Here is a 22933-nt window from a genome sequence, read left to right on the forward strand (position 1 = left end):
TCTCTGAAGATTTTAGCATGGTGATGGATATGACAATGTTAATGTATTTGGTCTCGGAATAGATCTGCTACACTGCTGCTGAATTGCTGCTGCTGTTGGCTAGAGTTTCATGACTAAACTATATATTTGTTCAGTGTAAACAAGCTTGCTAAAGCAATGGAGCATGCAAGAAGGGTCAAATAAATAACAACAAAACACAGAAAAAAGAAAACGTGATTCTCAAGGTACCAAAGCTCATGAGAAACATCTGTTGATAAGTCACGGAAAAAGAAAAGGGCATTTTCACATTTTGAAAGTTTTAAATACACATTCAAAATAGCTAAACGAATCTCTTAATTTTCATGCGATTAGCTTGGTCAGTGCTGATCGTTGAGTAAATAAACAATCAGCTGCATGCTGCCATGCAGGAACTGAGTTAGAGTAACAGACTCATGGGAAATGTTTAACACCCAACGGGACATGAATGTAACATTGTATACCTGTTTCTCACCATGTCAATCTATGTTTTGACAGGGTGTTTCACTTTGGAGGCTTGTAAAAGTAAAATACAAAGAAATCACTTGTTAAATCAGATCTTACACTTTTTTTTAACATAAAACAATACTAAAGACCCTATGTATTAAAAATATAAATAAAGCCTAAAATATAACAGACACAACATAGAGACATAACATATTGATATAGCCTAAATGTGATTCTAACTAGGTGTTCTGTAAAGCCACTATGAAATCGTAAACATGATTAAGATCTAGCAAGACCAACGCATTATGAAAATACTAAAGCAAGAGTTCTAAAAGGGTTCTAAAAGCAGAAATCTCAGGCCTTTCTTGCTTTTCTTTTTAAAATCCAGTCATTCAGCATAACACTTACACTGTAAAACCCTTTGGATCTGTTCAGAATCTGTACTCAGATTTAATCCATATGGGGACTGAATTCATTACAGAAATAGCAAAGATGCATATGTTGCAAATTAATACACCGGTGCACAAAATAACAAAACACATTTTTGTCTGATCTGTGCATTTGTAAAAATGGTGTTAACTAAATGATACAGTTTCAGATTTGTGGAATTTTTAGTACAACTTACTGTCGTCATCCATGACGTCTGCTTGGAGAGAGCACATGGACCGCAGACCTCTATTTTCATGTGAAAAGGAAATACTGTCGTCCTCAATTGCTAAACAGGAAGTCAAGTCTAGGACTTTTTCTGCAAGAATGAATACAAAGAAGTAACAGTAAACAGCAATTCTGCAAACAAAGGCGATAACTAAGGGTACATTAAAACGACAACAATGTACTAAAAACGGAAAAGCTTCTTTGCGTTTTTGAAAAGTTTTGCATACAGATGACAAAGTTATCAAAATGATCCCCGTCTACAAGAATCAGCGAAAACGACCAAAAACAATGTAATATTCATGCCAGGCCAGTAGTTGGCGATGTCTGCGCTTTTTGTCTCCAGCAGTTATGACTCATAAAAAATGTCTTTGTACTCTTTTAAACTAAAGTTGTGGCTCTCTCATAACCCTCTCACACAAGTGCTTGTCAATGTGGCCGCCTGTTGTTGTTGCAGTCTCCACCATTTTGTTTTTGAAACTCTTTAGTTTCGTTTTCCAATGTGAAACAACCGGCCGGGCCAGTGTTGCCACCTTGTGGAACAATTTATTATTGCAAAACCAAGCCAATGTGCAAGTGCGACCTATGTGTATAAAGTATGCGTGGTTACAAAAATCGGATGGTGTGCATACAATACACGCATACTATTGTGGTGAACAGAGGTGATAATGCCATTGTTTAAAAAAAAACTTGCACTTTGAGACCCAGTTTACAACTAAATAGCTACAACACAATACATAGGACAAATTTTGTTGTGTTGCGGCTTGTTTCTGTTGTGTTGACTTGTTTCTGTTGTGTTGTGACTTGTTTCTGTTGTGTTGCAGCTTGTTTCTGATGTGTTGTGTCTTGTTTCTGTTGTGTTGCGGCTTGTTTCTGTTGTGTTGGATGTGTTGTGGAGATTTCGTTGTGTTGTGCACTACTGGGAAAACGTACAAAGCACTGTTGTTGTGTAAATAAATGGCCAAAACACTTAAAAAGTTTTTAGTTTTTAGTTGAAAATGGTGTTGTATAAACGCCCCCTTAGACCAACCACTGAACAATCGACTATTTAGGAATTAATTTTAAATTAAAATAGAAATAGTTTTAGTTTAAAAATGCACTCAGCAACTAGTTTTACACATTAATAAATAAACAATACTCTTCAGATAATCTACATGGAGTCCACATGTGGAGATCGCATGACCAACCGAATAGTACTTGCTTTTTTACTGAGGGCACCTTAAAAGGCCCCCATCTGAGGGTTCAGATTTCACTAACCATCATACTCCTCATCCCAGTCCATTTGCTGTATGGAATCATTTTCCGAGTGTGAATGGGACGCCTTGCGATGTGGTAGGTTAGGGGCTACACTGCGCACAGCCACAATCTTCCTAAGACCAAATAGTGGATCTGGCATAAAGCTGCTGAACTCAGGCACGGAGCCTCGGTTGTTTCGACATTCTCCAGGAATGCTGGGCGTGTAGGAGATGGATCGCACTGGGACCTGCGGCGGGGTGTCCGGGCGCGATACTTTTCGGGCTTGGTTGTATACGCAGGACCTTTGAATGTAAGAATCAACATCTTTGTACTTATCAATTACTTTATCGCTCTTGTCAGGTTTGCAGGTTACTTTCCACACTATTAAGAAAAACAACATCAAAACAAAGATGGCTGTCAAGAAGGCCAGCATTGCAACCAGTTCTCCAATCCAAGAGTTCCAGAACGAAGATACAAGTTGGTTCCTCACTTCTGTGTCCATTTCACACAGTCTCCCGCTGAATTCCACCAAACAGGAACAGTTAAAGGACCCGTATGTGTTGACACAATGGCCGTCATTGAAGCAAGGCCTGTCCACACACTCGTCAACATCGATCATGCACCTGAAATACAATAATACTCTGTCAGACATACTTAGGAAAAGTAATATGATATGTTCATAAGGATGATATAAACAAAAGACCTTTCTCCTTTGAATCCCGGCTCACACTCACAGATGGGTCCATCAAGACCGTCTATACACTGTCCACCATTCTGGCATGGATTCTCCTCGCAGTATAGACCTATCTGACACCTGCAATCACACAAAGAGTGTTGGGCATACAGTAATTCTGTCCCATTGACAGATTTTATAATCAAAAATTCACTGTACACTGAAAGTGCAGTACCTTTGACCTGAGTAGTGGCCCCTGCATTTACAGAAGTAGTCCAGGTTATTCTGGATGCAGGTTCCTCCATACAGGCAGGGGTTGGAGTCACAAGGACTGATCTTGACCTCACAGTGAGTCCCAGAGAATAAAGTGCTGCATTTACAGACATAACCTGTGGGAATATCAGCGACTCAGCAATACAATAAACCAGTTAATATAGGGGTTAGCTAAAGATATATCTTGTACAGTGGAGTCATAAAGCACCAGCAAAATGCTTTGTTTGTCTAATATTATATCTCTAGTAGGTAATTTTAAAAAAAAGAATGGTATAGAATTATCTCTCTTTTAAATTTTATGGAAGCCCATTTCCTCCTTAGATAAATAAAATGTAACTGAGATAAAGTTCAAAATAAGAAGTACAGTCACATTTTGACAATTAAAGTCACAATTGTGACTATTTCTCAAAATGATAACTACACATTAGTTTGGGGTTGGTTAGATTTTTTAAAATATTTTTTTGAAAGAAGTTTCCTATGCTCACCAAGGTTGTATTCATTTGATTAAATACGGTTTTTAAAAAAAACAGTACTGTGAAATATTATTACAATTTAAAATAATTTTTAAAAATGTAATTTATTCCTGTGATGGTAAAGCTGATTTTTTTATTATTATTATTATTATTATCGAGGTTTAAAACTGTTGTGTTGCATAATATTTTTGAGGAAACCAGATTCAAGATTTTATGATTTGTTTGTCTAATATTATATCTCTAGTAGGTAATTAAAAAAAAAAGAATGGTATAGAATTATCTCTCTTTTAAATTTTATGGAAGCCCATTTTCTCCTTAGATAAATAAAATGTAACTGAGATAAAGTTAAAAATAAGAAGTACAGTCACATTTTGACAATTAAAGTCACAATTGTGACTATTTCTCAAAATGATAACTACACATTAGTTTGGGGTTGGTTAGATTTTTTAAAATATTTTTTTGAAAGAAGTTTCCTATGCTCACCAAGGTTGTATTCATTTGATTAAATACGGTTTTTAAAAAAAACAGTACTGTGAAATATTATTACAATTTAAAATAATTTTTAAAAATGTAATTTATTCCTGTGATGGTAAAGCTGATTTTTTTATTATTATTATTATTATTATCGAGGTTTAAAACTGTTGTGTTGCATAATATTTTTGAGGAAACCAGATTCAAGATTTTATGATTACTATAAAGTTCAAAAGAACAGACATATTTGTTTTTAAATATTTTAAAAACATATCATGTTTTTAAAACAGACATATTTTGTAAAAAATTTAAAGTCAGTACTGTCACTTTTGATCAATTTAATGCATTATGTTTGAATAAAAAATATTACTTTTTTCAAAAAATTAAAAATAACAAAAACTACTACCCCCAAACCTTTGAATACAATGTCACTTTCTATCTCACAATGAGAAAATCAATGGGGTCATAGACCATTGGAGTCTAACAGTAATAATAAAATGTATATGAATAATAAATATAAAAAATATTGTCTGCATTAATATTAATACAGATCCTGTTAGTATGATATTGTCATGAATCTATAGTATGTGGGGTTCAGTCTACCTCCACTCTGCCTCATTAAGCAGCTCCCTCCGTTGAGGCAGGGATTACTGGAGCAGTCTGGAGATAGGAAGAAGACACAGCCAGGAGACACTCCCACCATGTCCTCAATGGCAACCCCTAATGGACCATTTGAGTCCAAGGACAGTCTCTGTCCATTAAACAGCACAGAGTCCATGCAGCCCTGTAGGCTGTCTGATACAGGCAGATTGCGCCTGAGTCTGGAACCGAAGCGTTGAGCGGGTCCACCCAGGACCACCTGGTCGCCCAGGTTGAGGCAGTGGAGGGGACCGGGCGCGATGCCTGACACAGAATGGAGCTGATCCAGAATCAGCCTGGCATAGTTACCCTTCACCTCAAGTTCTGCCATGTGCCATTGTCCATCATTCACCAGGACGCTGTGCACAGAAACTGTAGCGAGACCCCAGCCGCAATCAAACTGGAACTGCAGTCGGCCTCCCACGATCTGAGGAATACATGCAGACAGTATTAAGAAATATAATGGTAAAATTCAGATGAAATGGAAAAATAATTTTGCTATCATTTAAAATACACTGCAGAAACATCAGCTTTTTGTTGGTCTAAGCTGGCTTAAAATGGTTTAGTTAGTCTTCAAGCCTGCCAACCACTCTAAAACCAACATTAAACACCACCTTACACTGGTTTAAGCTCTTTTCAGACTTACCTAGGGACTTATCTGGTTTCATTAGGGTTCAAGTATATTGTACTATACTTTTTTTTTTTTATCAAACACCATGAAAATAAGGCATGATTTAATATTCTTTTATACCTCTAAAACGCTGTGGCCTCTTCCTCTGGCAAGCATTACTGTTCCTTCTCTTGAGAGAGTTTTTAACTTGAGCGTGAGCTTCACTTCTCTCATGCTTTCTCTCAGGCGATATTTAATGTAGCTGCTCTCACTAAATGTCATTGAAGATCCTCCTTAGAACAGAAAAAAACAGACAAAATATGATTAGTAGCAAATTAATTAAAACATACAGATGACATTTAAGTTGGGATCCTGGTTGGTTTAGTCTGTTTTACACACCTTTAAAACTGGCTGTAATAATAAATGTCTTACTAAATCATTTTAAGCCATGGAAAATTGTAGAAAATGTCATGCACAGAATACCCATACTAAAATTACTGACTATGTTTCCACCACAATATCATACTGCATACACAAGAAAGACATAGTAACTATAGCAACACTGGAACTGGGAAAATGGCTTTTTGAAATGTTATATTGATTGATTGATTGATTGATTGATTGACTAACTGGTAACTTAACGGACAGATTATAGTATAAGGGCCCTGGTTACAGTCACAATTCAGTTTTGACTCAGAGTACAGTTACTGTATTTTGCCTTTAGCTGCATAATAACTACAGTAACCGTATCTACAATAAAACTGTTATCAATTGGTAAGGGTTTTAAAAGATGAATGGTATTTTGGCAGAAATGTTACCATTATAATGTCTTTGTAATAGTAAAATACATGCGTCAAAACCAATAGTATCAATTACTCTGACAAAGAAGTATAACACGTGGTTGTGGAAGATAATTATAACTGTTAAGACATTCTCCTTAAGGATATAATGGAGGATACCCCATTTCTCAGTTGAAGAAACTCACGTCTATCTTGTAGTTGATTTACTGTTAAACACCTCATAGATCCTGCTCTCTGCATTAATTATAAAAACACCCTTGTGTTAAATTACGCGTGTAAACACTGCTCCACCTAATGATTAAATCTTCAAATAGCTGAAAGTGAAGCCTATATTATTGTATACTTAATGAATGTGTTTACAATACACACACTTTAACACTAAATGCTTGCAAATTATGTTTAATTAAGTGAGCAGGGAACAATTTAATCTGCAGCTGTGATGTGTCTTTTAGATGACACTGTCTTCTCTGATAAGGAAATTAATTCACTGTTACCTGAGCATTTGACTTTGGCAGCACCTGTGCATACGCAGCTGTGTTTGTCTTCCTCAAAGCCTGACACACACTCATAGCCCTGAGGACATGGGCTGTTTTCACAGGTGGTTTTGTGCTTCAGGCACTTTCTGTCTGAAAATGGGGGGATGGGGGGAGGGGGGGGGTTGGAGTAAGTCCATGTACAATGTACACTTAAATTTTTTACAAAGCATCAATACACAATAATCATTTTGATAATCATTTTTACAAATATATTTAGTTTTATGATCATTACAACTATAATTATTATTATTAAATATTTAAATCATTAATTATTGGTTTTATTAGGGAGTATAAAATAAACTAGTTTTTTTTTTATCAAACACCATGAAAACAAGCCATAATTTAATCTTTTTTTATACCTCTATAACTAGAATAATAATAATTATTATTATTATTATTAAGAAATATTTGTAATAATGATAGTACATATAATAGTAATACTAATAATACTAAAATAAAATAAAATTAGAAATAAATAATAATAATATTATTATTATTAATGATAATAGTACAATTAATACTATTATTAATTCACCAATTAATCACTCCAAAATAAAAGTTTGTTTACATAATATGTGTGTGTGTGTGTGTTGTGAATAGTAATATGTGTATATAAATACACACACATACATGTAAATATTTCTTAAATATATACATGTATGTGTGTTTATTTATATATACATATAAATATACACAGTACACACACATATATTCAGTAAATACAAACTTTTATTTTGGTGCAGTTAATTTAACAGCCCTACTAAAAATATAATACAATTGTGGGGAAAAAACTTTTGTTTTTTAAAATATTACAATTCATAAACAACAACTTTACAGATTACTGTATCCAGTTTATAACCGTAACATTGCATACCTGTGCACAGGCATTTGGCTGTCATGTGGTGTCTGGGTGTGACATAGCTCACTCGGGCAGTGCTGTACGTGGCCGTACTGGTCTGGTTAAGCAGCACCACTCGTCTGCACATGCTACCAGGACACTCAGAGCTTGAGCACTGACTATTCAAAACCCGCACTACATGTAGTCCTGTCATCTCTTTGATGGCTGCTCTGGAAGAGCTGAGCTTCTGAGAGAAGGCTTCCAGCGAGCTGCCACCTCGTCCTGGTTTCTCAAAGCACAGAAGAACATCCAGGCCGTCGCCAGTTTCTGCAGACTGTAGACTGATCAACTGCAGGGCACCCCTGCGGACTCCGGCGACACTCCGCACCACTTTTTGGAGGTTTTTCCAGTGGTCCTGGATAAAATCTTCTGCAGCAATGCCAGCAAAGCGTAAAGAAACAGAACTGTCCAGCATCTGCTCTGTGACCCGCAGCACGTTCACTGTGACACTGGCTAAGGCTGAGAAACGGCCGTCACTGACTGAGACATTAAGCTGGTAATGACCCACGTCCAAGCCTCCGCGGGCCAACAATCTGCCATCCGTGCCAACGACGGAGAACAAGCTGTGTGACTGTGGCTCCAGACTGAATGTGAGCGTGTCATATTCATCTTGATCTGTGGCGTGGACTTTGCCCAGCGTGCCTCCTAAATACTCATCTTCCAAGATCATGATGAAAACATCCAGAGAATGCACAGATGGAGGATACACACTCGTCTGTACTACAAGCACACTGACAGATGTGACTGATTTCAGTGGAGGCCTTCCATTGTCAGACACCTGAAATTACATACAGAAGATTTTCTTTTTTAATTTTAAACTATGGTAAACTAAGGTTCACAATAATTTTCATAAATAACCCTAACAAACATATATAATATGTGACAGAATATTTGTTAAAGTACATACAATTAATTCATATTTAAACATTCAACAATTAAAATTTTTAAGCAATGAATATTTTTAAATGAAAATGTAAAAATATAATATAATATAATATAATATAATATAATATAATATAAGAATATTTGTTAAAGTACATACAATTAATTCATATTTAAACATTCAACAATTAACATTTTTAAGCAATGAATATTTTTAAATGAAAATGTAAAAATATAATATAATATAATATAATATAATATAATATATCATTGTCACATGATTCTTCAGAAATCATTCTAATATGCTGATTTGGTGCTCAAAAAGCATTTCTTTATTATAGTTTTAAAAAGGTAGGCTGCTTAATATTTTATACTGACCCCAAATTTTTGAACATTAGTGCAAATTAAAATGTGAAATCATAATATTATACATGAAACATAAAATTGGTCTATAAGTTATTAAAAATGATGTGTCTAACCAGTATTACAAGACTAATTTGGTGCTCAAAAAGCATTTATTTATTATAGTTTAAAAAAGGTGGTCTGCTTAATATTTTTGTGGAAACCGTGATACATTTCTTCAGGATATTTTTTTCAAATAAAAAAACAGCATTTATTTTAAATAGAAATATTTTGTAAAATTACTTGTATGTCTTTACTGCCATGTTTGTTGTTAATGCATGCATCCTTGCTGAATTACAAATATTATTATTATTTTATTTATTTTTTAATTGGGTCTTACTGACCCCAAATTTTTGAACAGTGGTGGAAAAAATTAAAAAAGTGACATCATAATATTATATATGAAATATAAAATTGGTCTATAAGTTATTAAAAAATGATGTGTCTAACCAAAATTCTGCCAGTATTTCAGGTCTATAGGGCTGAACATTGTGGAGAGGAAGATGGTACAAGTATTTTTACTTGCCTGCTATGACACTTGTTCAACACAAGAGGGAACTTTCAACACATGACTCTACAAATGTCTGCATCACATTACAAAATGAAATCTTCCACTAACCGGTGGAATCAAAGACTTATGCATGTTTTTTGTTTTTTATTTTTTTTAGATTTACATAAATTAATGCTGTTTTCATCATCCTCTAATCATGCATAGTTTGTCCAACATGTCTAAGCCATGGAACCTTACATTGAGCCCAAAGTGTCTGCAGGCCATGGTTAACTACCTTGTATTTTTTATGATTTCAGATGCATTTTTGCTTTGATTCAGTTGGTTGGTTGGGTTTAAGGCTATTATTTTCTAATTCTCAAGAGGAAAACGAATACTTAGGGAACCCTATTCTGCTAAAAAAGTCACTGTTGCACTCTATCAGTGAGGGTCCCCTGGCTATTTATTCGGGACCCACTTGGGTCCATAAAGTCCAGTTTGAGAAACTGCTGTAAGACTCTCCTGAAGGCCTACTACACAACAAACAAATAAAAAAAAATTTTCACTTCTCACCTGCACTTGAAGTATATGCTGACCCTTTCTCAGTGGTCCAGTTGTCTTTGCCACACCCTGCTGATCTATGATGAAGGGACTCGTTTCTTCACCCTTCAAAATACTAAAGGAGAAAGGAGGTCCATTTTGGGGGGAGTCGTTGTCTGTCACATTGAGCTGTAACACAGCGGCCCCTGAAGGCATATTCTCCTACAGAAGAGAGAAAGATATCCAGAATCACTCCAAAAGAACGGAGAGATTACAACATCACCTCTCACTGAGAACTCAGGCATGGAGTTTAGGAAAGGGAGTGTAGGATTTAATTTGCTCTACTCTATGGGAGAGTGTGGTCTTGCCTGGATGATGAGACTGTAGTTAGCCTGAGAGAAGACAGGGGGATTATCATTCACATCAGACACAGTCATGTTGATTGCAGCGCTGTTGGATTTGGGGGGATTTCCACTGTCGGAAGCCAGAACGGTCAGCATGTAACTCGCTACCTAATTTAACCGAAATGAAAAAGGCAGAAAAGATGGAGACATCCTTGGCTTTTCCGAGGAATTAGGAGCACTGTTGTCAAGGCCTGTGAAGATGTAATGAAGGAGGAAGACGTTATTCAAAAAGCATTACCTTTTCCCTGTCCAACTGATGGGCCAGTCGCAGTTCACCACTGACTGCATCCATGATGAATGGACACGTTTGGTTGTTGTTCTCAATGGAATAGCGGATTCGGTTGTTTAAAGGCCCATCAAAATCATTCGCAAGTACCTAAGGACAGGGATCATTACACTTGATGAAAATCTGTTTATCTCACATAAACCATATGCCACACATTTATATATTGGTGTAGCAACACAATCAAAACATAATTTCATAATTTTAACTAGATTAATGTGGTGCCTGCTCACCCAGAACTAGCTGGCATAATGCCAGGGTGTTGTTCTGTGTGTTTTTAGCATATTACTATAGAGGTCCCGAGGTCTGGGCCTCTTTATTTTTTCCAAGGTATGTATAATTAATAAATAAATAAATATTAACTCTACTTTGGTGCTTCAAAGGATATCGCACAACGTCAAGATAGCCGACTTTCTAATGATCTGCCTCAGTGGTCTAATAGCGCTCATCAATGTCAAGATGTTTAAGATGACAGAAGGCGGGTTTTATTGTTCACAAAGGCTGCTGAGTCAAATTCCAGTGCGACCCTTCGGTTGATGGCCATAAAGTGTGAGATAAGATGCAAGAAGCTAAACAGTTAATATTTGATAGCTGTTTTGCGATATAAATGATAAATAACTCACAGATACTGTATAATCAGGGATGCAAACTAACTTTTGTCTAATTTCTCCTTTTGAATTGAATATAGGCTATGATTTACATTTACATATTATTAACTGAGCCGTTTTCAGCATATTATGCATAAGATTAATAGCCTAATGAATGTGTACATATTGTGAATGAATTAAAAAAAACTATATACCTAGTTTTCAGTAAATTTATCTGTCAAAGAAAATGTTTCATAAAACATGCATAAAATATCAGTTGACCCTATGTGAAAAGCACTGAGACTTTGAAAACATTTATTAATTCAGGAAAGAAACATGTTGCTGAAGCAATCTGATCTTAGATGCTCATACAAATTCATAATATAAAACCCATTTCACTTATGTACTGTTGGAGACACATTTCTATAATTCAAATCCAAAATGATAAAATGACGTATAATTTGACTAAATTATTTCACTAAATTATTTTAGATATACAACCCTTTTGTATATCCAGTTTGTAGTGTAAATCATTTATTCAAATATTTAACCTGATTCTGATGTTTAAGAATCTGTTTTCTGAATAACAAACAATTTATGTTACTACCCACTGACATAGTTTTAATGCTTGTTATATATATAGAACCTCAATTTTTGGATCTCAGTATTTATAAAAACTTGTGTATGGCCCTGGATGTCATTAGTGTTTTTTGCATTTTACTATGTGGTTGTTGGAGTATTCTGGGGTCTTAAGTAAGTTGTTATGCGGTTGCTAGGTTGTTCTTGGAGAACTGGGGTATGTTTCCCAAAAACAACTATGGTCGCAAGTTCTGTCGTTACCAATAGAGTTCAATAGAACTAACGAACATAGTTAGATAACGATGCTTTTGGGAAACGCACCCCTGGTTGGTAGGTTGTTCAGGGTCGTTTGCCATTATGGTGTTATATGGTTAATAAGGTGTTCTGAATGTTCAAGCATGTTGCTATGGGGTTGCTAGGGTCTCTGCTGAGAAAAACAGAAAAAACAGCCTAAGCTGGTTGGTTGGTTATAGCTGTTCATTGCTGGATTAGAGGCAAATTTTAGAGGGGTTCTGACTACTTCTCTAGCTGGTCAAGCTGGGAGACCAGCTAAAAACAGCTGCTTCCGGCTTAGAGGTGTTCTGTTTGTTTGGGTTTTTATCTGTGAAAATGCTACGCTGTGACAAATAAGTGGTTGTAAAATTGTTGAATATAAAAACAGAGCATATTATGAAATGTAAGTGTAGAGAGAACCTGAAACATAACTGCCATACATACTGCAAAACATAACTGCCCACACTATGGACCACTTCAAAGATATGGTGTAATTTAATGCAAACACATGCAAAACACTTACCGTCAGCACTGTGCTCTCGAGTTTGGTGTCCTCACTGACTACAGCCGAGTAGATCTTCTGGCTGAACACAGGGCTGTTGTCATTGATGTCAAGGAGGTGAACAGTAACAGTAGCTATGTCACTGAGCGACTCTTTCCCTCTGGCGGTGGCCTTCACTGTCAGGTAGTGCTGTGGAGACACCTCATAGTCCAGCGGCTCCATCACAAAGATGTCACCTGCAAACACAAACATTCACTAGATCCCCAAAGCCACAGTAGAGTCACATCATCAGAGGGGAAACTGTGTGTGTCACCTGTCTGTGAATCAATTCGGAAAGCTCCTTGCTCATTGCCGCTGGTGATAGAGTATGTTGTCTGGGAAGTCATTTCCCGGTCTCTGCTTGCAGCAAAGACATTCAGAAGCTTTGTCCCTATCGTAACATCCTCAGGTAGTGTGGAAACGTATTCCCTGTGCTCAAACGCCAGTGGATGGTCATTAGCATCCAGCACTGTCACCACCACAGAGCTGAGAGAGGACAGTCTATGAGGAGAGCCATGGTCTGTCGCTCGTACCCTCAGCACATGTGTGGCCTTCATCTGTCTGTCCAGGGACCTTTCTAAACTGATAATTCCTGAGCTCTCCTCGACTGAAAACAGACCTCCGGCAGAGTCCTCAAATGTGTAACGTATTTTACCGTTCATCCCTGGAGATAAAGAAAGAAGAAAGAGTATTAGGAAAGGTCAGTTCTGGAGGTCTGCATTAGATTTCTGACGGCCCGTATTAGATTTGTGGCAGCATGGGACTCGGTCTCTGATGTGTAGGATGGGAACAGGTGGTTGTTAGTGGAAGCAGCCTGCTTTAGAGTAGTTTTTTTTTTTGAGTTTTCAGTTCCCTGTAGTGTTTTCTAGCGTTCATAATCATTGAAAAAGTCAATTTAGTCTATTGAGTGTTCACAGAAGCTCCACTGAAAGCCCTTTTTTATAGCAAAAATTGAGTTACATTTTTTTGTTGGTGAACAATATACCATTTATGAATGGTTGTTTAAATAGCTTAATATGCCAAAGCTGTGATGCTGTGGGCTATATAAGAGGTGTCGGCTCCCACCCCTCAAACCACTAACTATAAAAAATGTGTGGGTTGATCTTGTTAAATTTACAATAAAAAAAAAACAAAAACAAAACAAAAAAAACAGGCACCTGTGATGAAAAATGCATGATGAATCAGGGTTCATTGTAAGTGGCCTGTCCATAAAAACTAAATATGGTAGACTGTGCACTTGGTCATAAACACAAAAACAAAATACTATGAGGGTATTAAAATATTAAAATAAAATTAACTAAATAACAGAAAGTGTAACACGAAACACCCTAAAGTACATTACTGATGACAAAAGCAAGAAATAAAACTATTTAAATAAAAAAATAATGATGTCTCACACAGAGACTTCTGAGAATGTCTTTTCACAGTTTTTCACGGTAAACTATATGTTAATTCACAGATTTTACTTCAGTTTTACTGTAAAATTACATGTGATGTTAAACTATTAACAGTTTTTCACTGTATCTGGTCAGGTAACTTACAGTTAACTCGGTTAACAGGTTTTTACTATAGCATTTTTAAATTTCTTCTCTGAAAATTGTAATAATAATAATTACAAACATTTTGTTTACATTTTACAGTGCTACTTTCCTGAAGGCAAAAAAAAATGTTGAACAGATCATTAGTAATTGTAATAATTGTTTAACTAGTTGATAGGCTGAAGTGTTATTAAAATGTAAGTTGTAAATGTTTTACAGTATATATCTTCTCAAAAGACCCATGCAGTATGTGTACCTTTAGTGACCCCTTTATAAACCTTCGGCTTTTGGCAACAAAAATAAATTTCTCACTTATTGTAAACAAGAGAAACAGTGATTTGTGCTGTGATTTATGCTCTTTGTAATTAAATTCATGATATTTCATGACAAAAACGCAGCCTCAAATAAAGACACAGAGTAAACCAGTTCAAAAATTAGACTTAAATTGAGTAGAAGTGGGCAGAGGAATATCATTAAGTCATGAGTGGGTTGAAATGATCAAATTTTCTGAGAGCGTCCTGACTTGTAACAAAACCCAAGGGATGCAAAAACGAGCCTGTTCCTCTAGTCTGTTTCATGTCATAGTGGGGCAGGATGGCATAAATATGATCTGATTGCTTCTTGTTGGGTTAATTTGCAGTTTATATACAAATACATACTTGTTCACATGCTCATTAGTGCAATGAGAGCAGACCTTGTTGTTGGTGTCGCCCGGTCGTCCAGCCTAATTGCCTCTGACTAATTAACGCCTATGAAAATCCTATGATGACAGCTGAGTGAATTGAAATTAATCACTTCACAATCTCCCCTGCAATCAGCAAATGCTCACAAACACATCTTGTTGATGGTAATTTCTGAAAGAACCACTAATTACAAGACATCCATCCGGGTAGTTGTTTACTTTAGTCATTAGTGCCCACAATAGTGTTTGCAAGACAGACAGGCCTTCAAGTGACCAAGCTTTAAAGAGTAATGATGCAGAAGAGAATGGAAAGCGTGCCCGTAACTTCATCTGAACAAAGAAGACTAGTATTGAGACTGAAGCCCAGATGGACAAAAATAATTGAAATGTTACAAATTTGAAGATCAAACAAGCAACAGGCACTTGAGATGTTACAAAGGAGAAAAAAGTGATCTGAACTTTAATTCCGAGGCAGAAAGTTCAAATTATCTGCAGAAAATTAGAGTGCAGACCACTGCAAGAAAGTAATTGTTACCTTCGCAGGGAGCAAAGACAATTGTGCACGAGGAGCAAAGATTATATTCAACTGTTCTATTGTCAGAGAACGCTACACACAGAGTGAAGATGAGAGTGATGAAATGCCACACAGAGCAAAAGATGGCACAGACTAATAACTACTGATGCAACAACTGCTTCAATCAAGATACACACTGCTGGAACAATAGACTACAATCTAACAAATTGTTCTTCATTATTGTATGAGGGAGTTTGCACAAACAACAGAAATGATCATGTTGAAAAGTTGTTCATACCAATATCTGCATCGAAGGCCTCTAGTCGTGCCACGTATGTCCCAGGTTGTGTATTGTGAAAAATACTAATGTGATGTTGGTCAGATGTGAATTTGGGGGCGTTGTCATTAACGTCATCGACTGTGATGAACACAGAAGCTTGGCAGAAACGATTGCCTCCGTCCACTGCACGCACAGTTAAGTTGTACACATCTGTCATCTCTCTGTCCAGGGTTACCAGTGTTCTCACTGCCCCTAGAAGACAAATACGAATATATACACTACTCTTGAAAGGTTTAGGAGTCAGTATGTTTTAAAGAAATGAATACCTTTATTCAGCAAGGATTCAATAAACAGATCAAAAGAGACAGTAAAGACATTTATAATTTTACAAAAGATTTCTATTTCAAATGAATGCTGTTCCCTTGAACTATATGGATCCTGAAAACATCTAACACAATTTACACAAAAATATTAAGCAGTAACTATTTTCAACATTAATTATAATAACAAACCTTTCTTGAGCATCAAATCGGCTTATTAGAATGATTTTTGAAGGATCATGTGACAGTCAACACTGGCTGCTTTGCCATCACAGGAATAAATGACAATAAATGACATATAATACAACAGAAATGTCACATTTCTAACTCTTTTTTTTTTCAAATTTCTATTTATTTGTGATCAAATAAATACAGCTTTAGCGAGAATACGAGATTTAGATTAACACATATTTAAAAGAAAAAAAAAATTTTTTTAAAAATCTTACCAATCCCAAACTTTTGAACAGTAGTTTTAATTTAAAATATTTATATGTACTCTTTAAACATGCTGGCAAGAGAAGGATGGAAACACTCTTTCCTTGCCACTGTCATGTTTGGCTTTTTCGCTTTTTGGGGGGTTTTAAGGGACTGTTCAATGTAAAGCGGATTTGGAACAATTGGTATTAGGAAAATTGCTATTCACATTACACACTGAACGCATTAAAGTCGATACCGATCGGGAATGATAAACACAAGGTTGTGGGCTTGAACCAGGCAAGGAGTGATCAATGAGCAACTGCCATTATGTCCTTGAATCAGACACTTAACCTCTTGCTTTAGATAAAAATGCAGGCTAAATGGCTATATATTTCCCATTTGCTCATTTTACCTGTTTTGGCATCAATTGTGAATGATTCAGCTCCACTGCCACTCAGCTGGTACGTGATTTCTGCATTTGACTGGATATCTGCATCAGTGGCTGAGACTTGAAGAATTTGTCTTCCAACAAGAGCATCTTCAGGAACAGTTTGAGTATACACATCCTGAGAACAAAAGTGGATTTCAGTTCAAACTGACACTGCAGAAGTCAGTCTGTAAAAAAGAAATTCTCTCTGAAAAATGTGTCTATGCGTAATGTGTCTAAAATGTATTAATTCAAAGTTCTCTGCACAGTTCAGAATAAAGAGCTCAGGGGCTAATGAATATACACATGCCTTCTCACAAACAGGACTGTTGTCATTTGCATCAAGGACAGTGATCTCGACGGTAGCCTTTGTCTCAAAGGTTCCATCGGTGGCTGTGATGTTTAAAAGATAGAAATCTCTCTCCTCCCTGTCCAGGGTTTTGCTGACAGCGACCACCCAAACACCATCTGTGTGCTTCACATCAAACAGGCCCTGCGGGTCTCCACCTGAATACATTAAACGAGGAAAAATTAACTTTGGTCTAATCAGAAATATTTAATAAGGAGATTGGCTGTCAAATCATCATGCGTTTAGCATCATTTTAAACAGCTTGGGGATTCATTGTATTTCTAGCTGCATACAAGATACTAATCAGGCGATGTAATGAAACTGAGGACAATAACAAGATGCTCTGAATATCTCTAATCAGCTTCTGTCTAATACAGAACACTCATATACATATCATAGATTATTCATAACATCCAGCAATTGAGTTTCTGGCATTAGCTCTGTAATATCTTTGCTAACTATCCAAAGGTTAATAAATAGTAAATACCTCACAAAATTACCATGTTGAAATGCAAATACCAATTTCCTTAAAGGGATAGTTCGCCTAAAAACAAAAATTTGGTTTGTTTCTCACACAAAAGTTATCATATGGCTTTAGACAAAGTGTTTTCAAACTGGTTCCAGGGGCTGCAAAGGGATTTTAGGCGGCCAAGAAGGAGAAAAGGGGGGGGGAATTTACACCATGTATTTTTAGGGTTGTCAAATATAAAGGGGTAGTTCACCTAAAACTGAAAATGCTGTTCATGATGCATAATATTTAACGCACACAATATAAACATCTTAAATTAGCGTTGCTTTAGATGACCAATGATTTGAGGAACACTGTATGGTTTGATTTCTGGGCAGTCTGAACTATATGGACATTCTTCTTTTTATATTACAGGAACAAACATGTCATTACGGATGCCTGTTTCCGCCACTGAATAAAAAATAAAAAAGTTAATTGCGACTTTTTATCTCTCACATATGACTTTTCTTTTTGCACTGCGAGTTTACATCTCGTGATTGCGAGATATATACTCGCAATTCTGACTTTTTTGTCTCAGAATTGTGAGATATAAACTCGCGAATCTAACTTTTTTCTTTTTCAAAGTTTCTTTCTCACAATTAAGATTTTTTTCTCAAAATTGTGAGATGTAAACTTGCAATTTGCAAGTTATAAAGTCCAATTCTGAGGTAATTTTTTTTTTCGTTTATATCTCACAGTTCTGACTTAATAACTTGCAATTGCGTGTTATAAAATCAGAATTGCGAGATGTAAACTCTCAATTCTGGGGAAAAAAAGTCTGAATTGTGAGTTTATATCTTGCAATTCTGACTTTATTTCTCAGAATTGCGAATTTATTTCTCAGAATTGCAAGTTTATATCTCGCCATTTTGACTTCAATAACTCGCAATTGCAAGTTTATATCACGCCATTCTGAGAAAAAAACATCGGAGTTGCAAGATGTAAACTCACAATTGTGAGAAAAAAGTCAGAATTGTGAAATAAAACATCGCAATTTCCTTTTTTTTTAGTCAGTGGCAGAAACAGGCTTCCATATATCACATAACATGAGGGAGAGTAAATGATGACATTTATGGTGATCTCTTCAATCTTATGAATCTCACCGGTTTCACTTAGTAGCAAGGACAGTGTACCTGTGATAAAGCAGCTGAACCTCCTGTTGACCTCTTCTCTGTCAGAATCAGTATAGCTGAGAATAGTAACAACAGAGCCTGGTGTGGATTCATCTTCTCTCACAGTGCCTTTAAAAACTGCTTCAGTAAATAACGGAGGGTTGTCATTTGTGTCCACAACTGTCACTTCTACAACAGTAGTGCCTGTCATCTGTAGCCCTTGGGCTCGGTCTGTGGCCAGCACCGTGATTCGATATCGGTCTGTCTTTTCTCTGTCTATCTCGTTGAGGGTGGCTATCCAGCCTGACTCACTGTTCACTGCAAACGTCTCCAGAACGTCAGACCGCTCCTGGATTTCATGCAGAGTATAAGTGACCTGACCATTCAGCCAGGAATCCAGATCAGTTGCCTTTACCTGCACTACAGAAGTCCCTTTCGGTAGGTTTTCAACAATATATGACTGGTAGGGGTAGGACTCAAATTGTGGGCTATTATCATTGACATCCTTGAGATGGATACTCACATCTATAACTGAGACAATTTCCATCCTATATTCAGCATCTCTGACCTGCACTGCAAGCTGATAACGTTGAATAGTTTCATAGTCTAGTCTTTTTGTGAGTGTAAGCTTTCCAGTACTGCTGTCAATAGCAAAGACATCATATTTGTTACTCTCAGGAGTGTTCCCGCCAACAAGGCTGTAGATCACAGGCCGCTCGTTCTCGGTTTGGAAGATATCCATCTCACTTCCGACAGCCAGGTCTTCTGAAAGCTCCAGCCACAGTGACGGCTCTGCAAACTTTGGGATTGATGTTTCAGGGGGGACTATTCTAATTGAAACGGGAATAACAGATTGCCTTAGTGGGCTTCCAGAATCTTTAGCCTTCACAAGAAAGGAATAGAGGCCATTTTCCAGCCCAATTAGACTCTCCTTTGTGACAATTGCACCACTAAGTGGATGAATTTCAAAGTGCCCTATATCAGAGTCAATAGTGTAAATGATATCAGCATTACTTCCGTCATCTTCATCTACTGCAGATGTTTTGATCACTGTCGTACCACTGGGAGCATCTCCTGGCACAGTAACTTTATATTCTGAAAGCCTGAATTTGGGTGAATTGTCATTCACGTCAGAGAGAGTTACAATAACAGTACAAAAGCATAATCGACCACCGCCATCTTGAGCCATTAAACTGATGCTAATTGTTTTCTCCTCTGGGTTTTCTCTGTCAAAACTCTCTACTGTGTAAATCCGGCCATCATTGTTGATGGTAAATTTATCCCTGGCGATATCATTTACAATGAATAATGTCAACTGTCCATATATCCCTGGGTCTTTGTCAGTGGCTTCAACTTGTCCAACCAACGTACCAACTGGAGAGTTCTCAGCGAGCTCAATAACATACTCATCCTGGGTAAATGATGGGCTGTGGCTGTTCTCGCCCATCATATAGATGTTTGCCTCAGCAGTACTTCTAAAAACACCATCAGTTACTGACAAAATTAAGCTGTAGAGGTGCTCAAGAGACTGTTGGCTGAAGTTGGCAATCACAATTTCTCCACTTGATGCATCAATGGCAAAGATATTGTTGTCATTTCCAGACAAAATAGCATACTCAAGCTGACTGGTTCCATGGCTGTCAGCATCATATGCTTTAACACAGGTCACAAGCTGCCCTGGAGAAGAAATCTTGCTTATTGTGGCATTATAAAGCTGGTGTGCAAAAACAGGTGGGTTGTCATTAAGATCTGTTACATATATGATCACTTGGACCTCAGCAGACAGCTGAAATGCTCCATGGTCAAGTGCTTTTACAATAAGTTCATGCTGTGATTGGGTTTCGTGGTCCAATAGTCCTGCAGTCCATATGACTCCACTCTCAACATCTATTCTGAAGTGATCTGAAGTGGCTCCATCCTTTTCATACAACTGATAAAACAATATTGCATTGCTTCCTGTGTCCGAGTCCATGGCTACCACTTGTAGCACCGAGGTTCCAATTACAGCAGATTCAGAGATACTGATGTTATACACTGCCGCTTCGAATTTGGGTGCATTGTCATTGACGTCTTCCAATATGATATCTGCAAAAACATCAGAGTTGGCCCCAGTTAAAGAGTCTGTCGCCTGGATGCATAACCGATATGCAGGATGAGCCTCATAATCCAATGGCTGGATGACTTCAATGAGTCCTGAATTGAAATCAACGTAGAACTGATTGAATGGGTTTCCCCCACAGATGCTGTAGACTGTACAAGGTCCTGCAGATTGATTGGCTACGACTTGCAGTATAGATGTACGTTCTTGCACATTCTCAGGGATTTCAATCTCGTAAAAAGGTCTTTCAAACATTGGTGTAGCTTTGTTTACCACTGAAATAACAACCTCTGCTTTTGAAAACAGTGGTGATTCACCTCCGTCTTGTGCGGTGATGTTAATGACGAATTTGCCAACGCTTTTGAGCTCAAGAGGTCTCTTAAGAGAGATTTCTCCAGAAGGGCTTACCTGAAAATATTTATCATGCCCTTTCAAATGGTACGTAACCTTTGCGTTTCTGCCAATATCTTTGTCCACGGTGGTCACCTTCCTGAAAACCGAACCCACGGTTTTGTCGATTGGAACAATGACATTATAGGGCTGATCTACAAAGACGGGGGCATTATCATTCACATCTTCAATGTGCACTCTCACAAGCACGTGGGCAGTACTGTTTAACTTTGGCTCTTTTGTAACCTCCACAAAGATTTCGAACAAATCCTGCTCCTCACGATCAAATGGGATGCCTGTGGAGAAGAGCACTCCAGATGTGCGTCCCATTTCAAATTTGCTGTTAGGGTTGAGAATAGAATAAAACAAAGGCTCATTGACTCTATTTCCAACTACAGAGAGAATTGCCAGGGTTTTCTTCTCTGCTGAGTTTTCCTGCACATAGGCGGTGAAAATTTCCTGAGTAAACTTCAGATTGTGACCTTTATTTTCTTTAACACTAACTTTAACGGTTGCAGTGCCAGTAAAGCTTCCATCAGAGACTTGGATTGTCAGTCTGTACCTGCTCCGCAACTGTGTGGCATTTTGCACAAAAATATCACCTGAAGTTGGATCAAGCATGAATTTGTTCCCTATGTTGCCATCTACAAGTTCAAAGCGCAGTTTGGTGTCTGGCAGTGAGTCCTCATCTGTAGCCTTTACTGTTGTTACTTTAACTCCTTTGTAGGTTGGAAGGAGGAGTGTTGTCTCATATGAATCCTGAGTGAATTTTGGAGCACAATCATTGATGTTAATGACGTATATAGTCACATTGGCAGTGTTTCGAGCAAACAAACGTGGCATTCCAGTGTCATGGACCTGAACTCGGAAGACAAACACCTTTCTCTGCTCGTAATCCAGATTGCTGAGAGTTTGAATAGCTCCGGTCCCAGAATCGATAGAAAAATAGTTATGAGCAAATGGCTCCATAATCTCATAGACAAGCCTGCCGTTTGAGTGCTGATCTGCATCTGTTGCACGAACAACAAGCGGAACATTCTGAGAAGTCAGAACTACACTTCTGACAATGGCTGACTCACTGATGAAGCCAGTAAATTCAGGTTGAGTGAAAACAGGAGCATTGTCATTTTCATCCTTTAAATGAATGTATACTGTGACACTGCTTGACCTTTCAGCCATGTCTGAACCTTGCACAATCAGTTTATATGACGAAAGGGTTTCAAAGTCCAGCTTTTTCCTTGTGATGACAGCACCAGAGTTTGGATTGATGTCAAACGCGCTGTTCACATTTCCCTCTTTGATCTGATAGTAGATGGTTGATTGACTGAAGGCTGAAACTAAAGTTACAAAACTCCCAACAGGGACAGATTCACTGACTTCAGCTGATATTGAACTGAAGGAGAACTTTGGCTTGGTATTATCCGAGATAGTGACCGTGATCTTGGCGGTTGTAACCACACTGAGAGGAGGTTCTCCTTTATCTGATGCTTTAATTACCAATTCATACTGGTCTTTGTATTCACGATCAAGTTCTCTTGCAACTGTTACAATGCCTGAAGAATGATCAATATTGAAGGAATTTTCATGATTTCCTATAC

General features: G+C 37.2%; 1 protein-coding gene across 1 annotated transcript in view; it reads right to left on the reverse strand.

Moving 5' to 3' along the window:
* Window positions 1–1073: 1073 nt before the first annotated feature.
* Window positions 1074–22933, reverse strand: part of LOC107707187 (protocadherin Fat 1-like) — a 34935-nt gene continuing 13075 nt past the window's right edge. The window contains exons 10-26 of the mRNA XM_016511122.1: window positions 18869–22927; window positions 17189–17385; window positions 16864–17017; window positions 15733–15966; window positions 12975–13364; window positions 12683–12897; window positions 10676–10813; window positions 10402–10545; window positions 10067–10255; window positions 7699–8500; window positions 6783–6914; window positions 5630–5781; window positions 4843–5305; window positions 3258–3411; window positions 3053–3163; window positions 2371–2972; window positions 1074–1207 (exon numbers count right to left, since the gene is read on the reverse strand). Of these exons, the coding sequence (XP_016366608.1) occupies window positions 1074–1207; window positions 2371–2972; window positions 3053–3163; window positions 3258–3411; window positions 4843–5305; window positions 5630–5781; window positions 6783–6914; window positions 7699–8500; window positions 10067–10255; window positions 10402–10545; window positions 10676–10813; window positions 12683–12897; window positions 12975–13364; window positions 15733–15966; window positions 16864–17017; window positions 17189–17385; window positions 18869–22927 (8270 nt within the window). The remainder of the gene's footprint in view (window positions 1208–2370; window positions 2973–3052; window positions 3164–3257; window positions 3412–4842; window positions 5306–5629; window positions 5782–6782; window positions 6915–7698; window positions 8501–10066; window positions 10256–10401; window positions 10546–10675; window positions 10814–12682; window positions 12898–12974; window positions 13365–15732; window positions 15967–16863; window positions 17018–17188; window positions 17386–18868; window positions 22928–22933) is intronic.

Source organism: Sinocyclocheilus rhinocerous, unplaced genomic scaffold (genome assembly GCF_001515625.1).
Source record: "Sinocyclocheilus rhinocerous isolate Xijiao unplaced genomic scaffold, SAMN03320098_v1.1 scaffold174, whole genome shotgun sequence".
Taxonomy (NCBI): Eukaryota; Metazoa; Chordata; class Actinopteri; order Cypriniformes; family Cyprinidae; genus Sinocyclocheilus; species Sinocyclocheilus rhinocerous.